The sequence below is a fragment of the Sinocyclocheilus anshuiensis genome, unplaced genomic scaffold (assembly GCF_001515605.1).
Source record: "Sinocyclocheilus anshuiensis isolate Anshui unplaced genomic scaffold, SAMN03320099.WGS_v1.1 scaffold775, whole genome shotgun sequence".
In the NCBI taxonomy this organism is placed as follows: Eukaryota; Metazoa; Chordata; class Actinopteri; order Cypriniformes; family Cyprinidae; genus Sinocyclocheilus; species Sinocyclocheilus anshuiensis.
The window spans coordinates 1,281,651-1,291,427 of NW_015552614.1; the positions used below are offsets into that span (position 1 = coordinate 1,281,651).

At 38.3% G+C, this 9,777-nt stretch overlaps 1 protein-coding gene across 1 annotated transcript in view; it reads right to left on the bottom strand.

Annotated features, from left to right (window-relative positions):
• Positions 1-7,609: 7,609 nt before the first annotated feature.
• LOC107665977 (sodium/potassium-transporting ATPase subunit beta-233-like) overlaps positions 7,610-9,777 on the bottom strand; it is a 7,705-nt gene continuing 5,537 nt past the window's right edge. Inside the window, exons 4-6 of the mRNA XM_016457070.1 lie at positions 9,562-9,746; positions 8,984-9,067; positions 7,610-8,872 (exon numbers count right to left, since the gene is read on the bottom strand). Coding sequence (XP_016312556.1) covers positions 8,606-8,872; positions 8,984-9,067; positions 9,562-9,746 — 536 coding nt within the window. The 3' untranslated portion in view covers positions 7,610-8,605. The remainder of the gene's footprint in view (positions 8,873-8,983; positions 9,068-9,561; positions 9,747-9,777) is intronic.

A 9,777-nucleotide genomic window follows, 5' to 3' on the forward strand; every position in this document is an offset into this window, starting at 1 on the left:
GCTGTGGACTGGGTCCCGCCTGGCTACGCCTGCTACAAAACCCTTCTGTCTCCTCCCTGGCTCCTCCCTCCGTCTGGTCCGCCCTGACTCCTCCTGGCTCCTCCCTCCATCTGGTCCTCTCTGGCTCCTCCTGTCTCCTCCCTCCATCTGGTCCGCCCTGGCTCCTCCTGTCTCCTCCCTGGCTCCTCCCTCTGTCATCTCCACCCTGGACCTCCGTCCCTCCCTTTGTTGTTCCTGCGGCGCGAGGACACGCTTTCCGGGACTGTCTGTGTGTGTTTCTCTCCCCATGTGCTCTCGTGACCTAGTTTTCCCTCTTGTTAATCATGTCATTTAGTTCAGGTGTGTCTTGTTAATTGTCCTCGTTTCCCCATGCATTTAAATCCCAGTCTGTGCTCTCTGTGTTTGTCAGGTCTCAATACGTCATGTTCGTGCGTCACCAGCCATTCCTTGTGTGAATTTCCCCTGTGTTTGGATGATATTAAAGACTGTTCCTTGATCCACGTCTCCGTGTTGTTCCCTCCAACACAGTTGCTGACAGAGTGCTGATAAAAGGTAGAAGTGATAATTCATGAAACTACGAGTTTAATGTGGCAAATGTGGTCCAATTTTACTCACGATACTGTGACTGCACTGCATGTATTATAGCACAGAAGTGAATGTTAGGCTAATTTTGGAACGATCTTGTCTCTCTTATCTGATTGACTGTAATGAAGCGAAATGTCTGACATTACATTCATTTATCTTGCACAGATCACCGACACTAGAACACCGTTTCACATGCTGTAAGTATTCTTTTATTCACCTGCACAATTACCTTGCATTACTCAAAACATTAGTGCCCCCTAGTGGCACTCATCAGTACATCTCTTTATCTTGCTCTTCCTCAGAGGACATGAACTGAAATGAATTGTGAATTTTATTAATTATTTATTTATTTCACCTCAAAATTATGGGGAAGCTGTGCCTCCCCCTGCCTCCCACAACGAGTCACCACTGATTGTAACACCTGCACAATTTACACCCGACTAGCGTCTTCTGTTAGTTAGCTATAGGCATTATCTATCTAATCTGTTAAATAAAATAATAGCAAATTTGTCTCAAATTAAATAACCACTAAAAACTGAGAATAAAATTTGGCGAAACAGATCTGGCAATTGCTCCAGTGCGTTCTGTATTTGTGTTTGCACTCTGGAGAGCATCAGGGGATTCTATTTACAACGTGTTTTTGCAGCGTTGAGCAATGTAGCCAATCAATCACAGATTCTGTTGATTTCTTGAACGCAATGACAAATCAGATGCATTCGAGTCATAATCCACTCAGTTTTTTGTTCAATGCAGAATTTTGTGCACTCCTTTCATTGTAGCAAAATGTAGACATGATATAAGAGATACATTGTGTAGTTGCACTTTCTGGGCTATATTATCCATTCAGAATTTGAATAAATTAAAATCGCTGCTATAAGAACCAGCAGCCACATGCTACAAATTAATCCACATATAAATGTGGGATTCACTTTCAAAATTGCAATGACTGACATACTGATTGATAACCATAGCATAGACAGAACAAAAATATGAAACGTCAAAATAGATGATTAAGGCTATTAGGGCCTGTGTGTCACACCCAGAGGCGGACAGTAACTAAGTACATTTACTTGAGTATTGTACTTAAGTACACTTTTTGAGTATCTGTACTTTACTTGAGTATGATTTTTTCTGGGAACTTATGACTTTAACTTCACTACATTTGAAAGACAAATATTGTACTTTTCACTCCACTACATTTCTATCAAGGTCCTCGAAGTAGAAAGTCGTTACTATGTGGCAGCTTTAAAAGTCAGTGGGTGGTTTTTTTCTTCTCTAAAACGTGACTTTGTTTTTTTTCAGACAGTTTATCAGTAATCACTCTTGTAGGGCTACATGAAGTGATTTCCCAGCATTTTTTGAACACTGACCAGTTGCAAATGTGATATTTATTTACAACAATAATAATAAAGTAATCGGTCAGCCCCCTGGAGTCATCAGCCCTTCCTCCACCATGGCTCCTCCCTCCGTCGGCTCCACTGTGGGTCGCCTTCATGGCTGTGGCCTGGGTCCCGCCTGGCTACGCCTGCTACACAACCCTTCTGTCTCCTCCCTGGCTCCTCCCTCCGTCTGGTCCGCCCTGACTCCTCCTGGCTCCTCCCTCCATCTGGTCCTCTCTGGCTCCTCCTGTCTCCTCCCTCCATCTGGTCCGCCCTGGCTCCTCCTGTCTCCTCCCTGGCTCCTCCCTCCGTCGTCTCCACCCTGGACTCTGACCCGAACCTCCTCCTGAGTTCCCCTCCGTCCCTCCCTTTGTTGTTCCTGCGGCGCGAGGACACGCTTTCCGGGACTGTCTGTGTGTGTTTCTCTCCCCATGTGCTCTCGTGACCTAGTTTTCCCTCTTGTTAATCATGTCATTTAGTTCAGGTGTGTCTTGTTAATTGTCCTCGTTTCCCCATGCATTTAAATCCCAGTCTGTGCTCTCTGTGTTTGTCAGGTCTCAATACGTCATGTTCGTGCGTCACCAGCCATTCCTTGTGTGAATTTCCCCTGTGTTTGGATGATATTAAAGACTGTTCCTTGATCCACGTCTCCGTGTTGTTCCCTCCAACACAGTTGCTGACAGAGTGCTGATAAAAGGTAGAAGTGATAATTCATGAAACTACGAGTTTAATGTGGCAAATGTGGTCCAATTTTACTCACGATACTGTGACTGCACTGCATGTATTATAGCACAGAAGTGAATGTTAGGCTAATTTTGGAACGATCTTGTCTCTCTTATCTGATTGACTGTAATGAAGCGAAATGTCTGACATTACATTCATTTATCTTGCACAGATCACCGACACTAGAACACCGTTTCACATGCTGTAAGTATTCTTTTATTCACCTGCACAATTACCTTGCATTACTCAAAACATTAGTGCCCCCTAGTGGCACTCATCAGTACATCTCTTTATCTTGCTCTTCCTCAGAGAACTGGAACATGTTGAAGACATCTATCGCAGATCGGCCCACCACTGTAAGAAGCAGCGCAATCTTGTGGTCGGCGTTGCGCATGTGCTGCTCAGAAGTGACGAACACGGAAGCACAGCGGAGAGATAAAAAAACAATGGTCACAAATTAGAATTACAAATCGAGGATTTGTAAAGAAGAATGTCAGAGGATTTCGATATAAGCCAAGAGGAGACTGGTTTTCCTTTGCTTAAGTAAGGAAACTTTGCTTCCTTTGATTCTTTAAACAAACGTTGGTTTTCACGAGACTCACCGGTGCATGCGCAACGTTGACCTCATACATCATCAGCCCGGAACTGCTTCCGTGTACAACTGTTGGCGTAAGCTAGATTAAAGTGATTATTACGTTTTGAATATAGATATTTTTCTTACAAAAATGCATCGATTCGCTACAGGAGGCCTTTGTTCACCCCCCGGAGCCATGTGAGGCTCTTTTTATTATGGATGGATGCGCTTTATTTCACTTCTTTCGGACTGATGAATTGCAACACCCATTGACTGCCATTAAACAGCTTGGAAGATCAAAGACAATTTTTAATATAACTCCGATTGGATTCGTCTGAAAGAAGAAAGTCATATACACCTAGCCCTGATAGCACATGTACATCTCTGAGACGTCTATTTGACATCTGCATTTACATCTGCAAGACATATTTTTTTAGAATGTTTGCGTCTATAGGACGTTTCCTTTTAGATGTCAAATAGATGTATATTAGATGTCTTTAAGATGTTTATGATTTAGAATGCAGTGTTGGGGAAAGTTACTTTTAAAAGTAATGCATTACAATATTGCGTTACTCCATAAAAAAGTAACTAATTACGTTACTTAGTTACTTTTTATGGAAAGTAATGCGTTACGTAACTTTTGCGTTACTTTTTAAATCTGGACAGGGCTTGCTTGTTTGTTTTTAAAATAAAAAAGTGATATTTTTGGCAAATATAAAAGCCTTTTCACACCAAAAGTGAAATGAATAAGCCTCAGGCTGAAGGGAAAGTAAATTTACGTCCGTACAGTAGAATGCAGGAGAAGAAATTTCAACACACTTCAGCAATAAAAAAAGACACACAAATATTTGTCTAGAGTAATTTGTGCTTATTAGTTTGGTTGAACTGGATCATCGAACGTCAGAAGCAAAGACATTGGTTAATAGAATGGGATTAAATACATAAAGGATATTTGTGTTGTTTAACATTGAATTATTGCAGGTTTGCGTCACATTCTGGGTTGCATTTTTTTTATTCATTTTGAGGAATACTGAATCTGTGTTTAGTTTTTTTTGTGAGTGAGATGAATTAATGCATATTCATATTTATTTTAGAACTACAGTAACATCTTCTGATTTCTCTCTACATGGGGACAGGAGAGCTGTCAGACAATAAATCGGGGAAAAAAAAGTAACTTGCGTTACTTATTTGAAAAAGTAACTCAGATATTCTCTTGTAAATTAAAAAGTAATGCGTTACTTTACTAGTTACTTGAAAAAAGTAATCTGATTACGTAACTCGCATTACTTGTAATGCGTTACCCCCAACACTGTTAGAATGTATGTAAAACTGACATCTGAAAGACGTCTGTCAGACGTTTCTAAACAGCAGATGCTTTCCGGATCAAGAGATCTTTATCAGACATCTAGCAGATGTACATGAGCTATCTGGGTGGATGCCTGGAGGGTGAATAATTCATGGGCTAATTTTCATTTTTGGGTGAACTAACCCTTTAAATGCAGAGCACAAATTCAGAGTACTTGGCTACACATCACGTCACTCATTCACTGTCACTTAAAAACTGATCAGGTGAAGGCATCTCAAGAGACAGTAAGTGAATTTGGATGTGCCTTGATGCCTTCCAAACTGCCAGCATCGAATTAAAAATTTGGGGCAGCAAACAGGGTGGCCAATCAGGGGTCAGGGGTGTCAAGTGTTATATAGGACACCCCTCTGGCTCCGCCATTGAGTGTACCATTCTCTGTCTGTGGAAAGTACCAGTACTAAGGCTGGAGAAGGATACAAAAAAAACTCCTCTAAAATCCATGGTCAGGCACATAGCATACAATGGGAGGAAGTGCAACACTATTGTTCTTTCCTCTAATAGTAATGATCCAACTAAAATAAGGATACACAGTTCACAAAGAACAAAGATAAAATCTGTGAGTTATTTCAAGTAGATTGCTGTCTTATTTGTCAAGATGATTCAAATTCCATCCTAGCAAATATTATTTCTGCATTACTTTGACAACCTACAGTACATATAACATTTGTCAACAGAATGCAGCTTTTAGAAAGCGTTTTATTAATGCAAGATTCATGACTGAAGCATTATTTATTGGAATGATGGATTGCCACTCAAATAAGTGTTTCAATCATGCATGTCAATCAACTGTAGTTTTGTGAATCAACATAGTTTTGTGGTAATGATTGCTATGTGGCCCTTAAAGGGCCATTTAATTAATAAAAAGAACTTTGCATCACTCGAAAGCTGTTCTTTTCATTTTTATTCTGTAATTACCATCCATATTCCCTCCTCTTATCTACTCTCTCACACACAAACACATCATATTCGCAAATATTTTTTACTCACTGTGAGATTCATGTTGACATCACACATCTGAGATTAGGTGGCTCTGCTTGGTGCAAATAGATCCTCTTGGGTGCAAATGCACATTTTTAATTCATCAAGACCCACATTCATCACCATCAAAGATCAGCCAGTGATACAATGACAGAGCAGGTAGAATCACTTCCAATTCCTAAGTGTTCCAAGACCTAAAAATTCAGATAAAATATACGTTTTGAGGATATCTTGCCAGGAACCTGGCTGTTCAGTATCTCATCCCAGCAGGGGCCCTATGAGAGCTGTTTTCAGTCTCATTTGGATTCTCTCTCTTGCTCTGCACTTTAACTTTTAATGTCATCAGCTGGAGTGTCTGCCAAATACATTTCGTGATTAAAATGTTTATCCACAATGTGGATAAATAGACTTACAATACTCATGTGCAACTCTTGGTATGGAAATATGTTTTTTACATGTTGTAATCATTCACGGTCACACTTTATTTTAAGGTCCAATTTACGCTATTAACAAACCATTAACTATGACTTTTGCGTCAATAAATTCCTAATTTTCTGCTTATTAATAGTTAGTAAGGTAGTTGTTAAGTTTAGGTATTGGGTCGGATTAGGGATGTAAAATATGGTCATGCAGAATGTGTGCTTTATAAGCACTAATAAACAGCCAATATGTTAATAATAGGCATGCTAATAAGCAACTAGTTAGTAGTGAGAACTGGTCCCTAATTAAAGTATTACCTCATTTGCAAATTAACAATATTGTGCTTGATTAATATACATCCAGCAAATTCCCTGTGAATTTATAGGTGTAAATTCTGATTTACAAATGCTGTCTTTACACACACAAGCACACACACACACACATTAGTATTATTAATAAAAAAAGACCCTGAACTTTTGAATGGTAATGTACATGGAGAATATTTCATTAACTAATAAGTGTTATATTTATTAACTTTTAGCCAATATGTTTTTTTTTTAAAGATTTTTAATGGTTCATCTGTGAAATGCAGCTATTTTGAGTGTTAGTTAAAATCCCTAATCCTAATTATGAGTGAAAGTAATATTAATGCTTGCCTTAACAAGAAATGCGTTTTTGTTTGTGGTTATGTCATGAAAGAGAATATAAACATAACATTTTAAAATGACTTTTCATTAAAACAATATCTTAGATGATTTATAAAATAAAAACATCACAACTTTAGAGTCTCAGCTTTATTTTGGTTAGTCTTTTCCAGTTCAGTTTCAACATGAGAGCTTGTGGGACTCGTGAAATTTGACATTTCTAACGTTTGACACTGATTGCGCACACCTACAAAACATCCCGATGGACAGGGTATTGCATTACTTCTGATAAAATCTAGAATAATTTTAATGGCTTTGGCATTATTAACATTCATGATGAGTTCATGAATTACAGTTTTTTACGATTGCTTACATACTAAAATAAAACTTTTCCAACAATTAGCAAAACCTTACACTCAAGGAGCAAAACACAAGGCTAGATTTGCACAACTGTAAGCACATTGTCAGCTTCACACTATTTGCAAAACATTACACACAGTGATTTGCAAAACACTAAACACACTTGTATACATCAGACACAGAAGTATATCATGATGTCACTTCCTTGCAATTCCAAAGCACTGACTGTCAAATTACCACACCTATGAGCCAATCTGTTAAACACAGCCATCAGGTGCACAAACACATGATTGCTAAATTGTAGACACACCAATCAGGTTTAAGCACTATAAAAATGCAGCAGGTAGGTTCACCTGCCTTCAACCAAAATGGAAGGAGTCAGAAGAAGAGTGAGGGTGAGAGGAGGAGTACACAGAGTATAAAGTTGTGTATAGTTTTGACAAAAGTGTTCCATTTTGCAAATGATCTGAAGTGTTGTGCTACTTTGGTGTAGGGTTGTGTTAATTGTGTGTAGTGTTTTGACAAACCGGGCCCTGTTTTCAAAATTGTGCTTAAGCAATCGTAAAAAACTGTAATGACGAGAACATGAGCATGTGCAAGAACAGAATATTTAAGGTCACCACTTAATAAATATCGAAATTTAGAACATTCAACCATGCCATGTGACGTCTTCAATAAGAAGAAGAATGACAAGGCAAGAAAGAAAACAAAGTTGTAAAAAAAAAAAAATCTAAGTTTCAGTATAGCGGTTCCCTCTGCACGTGAATGACAGCATAAAACTAAAGGCAACATCTACAGTCAGAGACAACGAATCATTAAAAGAGAAGTACAATCTTCCCCTCCTACACTGTAGTGATTTTAGTGGAAAAAAAGGTTCAACACCCACCTAATACACCTAAAAGATGCAAAGATAGAACATCAATACCCCCGAAAGGCAATGTTAAGAGGCCAGTGTATTTCCATTAAGTAACTATACATGTATGTAGGCACGTTTGACAAATGAAGCTTAATCACACACATGGCGTGGCTCAAAACAACCTACATATGCAACTACTGTGCACGTTCTAAATATAGAGAAATCACACAAGGCAACAATACAATACAAGAGGGACAAAACAGTGCTGGCTACATCGGTAGAGGAAATGTAATTTACAGTAAAACAACATGCCCCTTTGATCGTGGACACTTCTCATTCGGTAGTAGAATAAATATTTTATGCTATGGCTAATCCTCCAGGCATTTACATTCTAACCCTAGACTGAAAGCAGAAAGCTTGAAGTAAAGAGTACAGACAATGTTAGGTCCCACATGTGTAAGATGGTATGTTGTTTTAGACTAGTGTTTTTAAATAATTTTTTATTCATTTTTTGTTTATTTTATTTTATTTTTTAATTAATCTCTCCTAAACTAAAATGAGGCCTCTTTCTGACATGGGACATTCAAAAAACATCCCCTCGGTTAAACACTGTGGAAGACCGGTGAGAAACGTCTCTCTGGTGCCTTTGTATCTCAAGTCAGAAGAGGGGCCTTAGTTTGCCTTTAAATAGGGAGAGAGTGGAGGTACTCTGTTCAGAGGTCATGTTGATTTGGTCATGACACCGATTTTAACATCGAATCGTCCCTGATAGCGATCCTTGTCGCTGTAATAAATGTTTTCCCCAAACACTTTGCACTCCACGCGGATCTCCGTGTTCAGGCTGATGTTGACGAACTGGATGGCCACCAGGGGCTGAAGGTAATGAGAGTGCAGGCGTTTCCCGTAGTAGGGGTAATAGTGAAGAGGAAAGCCTCCTCCGATACCGTAGTACTTCACTTCACCGAGCTTACCTGCATCCTCTTCTTTCTGCAGGTGTTTCAGAGAAGACCAGAGAATATATGCTGCCAGTTAGCAACCATTTTACTATTTTACAGAGCAAATGAGAGTATTCAGTCAAGCAGCGAAATGATCGCTCACCTTGTTTGTGCAGTGGATAGGAATCACGTTGGGCTGGACTTTGTGCTTTGCCTCTTCTGGAATGCTTTCATTTGATGCTGGTGGCTAAAAGAAAAAAGAAAAAAAAAAACAACAACATGAGACTTGCATGCAACATGATACAGGTTAAAAAAATACTATGGTAACTTTTCTGCAATGATCAATATTATCAATAAAATTATCAAGTAATGATTAATAATAAAATACTTTGTGCAAAATGATAAAACAATAAAAGTAAACAAATACAACAACAACAACAAATAATAATAATAATAATAATATAACAATATATTTTATTACTACTATTATTAGTAGTAAATAAAATATAAATAATAAAAAATAAAACATTTTAAGAAAAACAATAAATAAACAATAGTATACATATACATAATATTATGTACTGTATATATGTATTTATATAAGCATTTACATAACACTGTAAAGACAAGAAATTTGCTGATGTATTATAAAAATGAACCTTTAGTCAATTAATTCATAGTCTACAGAAATGCAAGATCCTACAAACATTTTGTGAATATTGTTGCATGTATTTAACAAACCTTAGGTCTGAAGTTTACAATCCTGTTGAGTTTGACAATCAAGCAGGGCTTCCCCTCTGAGAATCCAAAATTACGATCCTCAATGCCAGAACAGGGTCCTAGGAAAGACTTCGAAAACTGGCATGCCTTTCTGACACCCATGTCACTTTCTAGATCACCTCTGTTCTTGTATTGCCCGGGTTGGTCTGTCAAAATAGAAAATAAAATAAATAAATA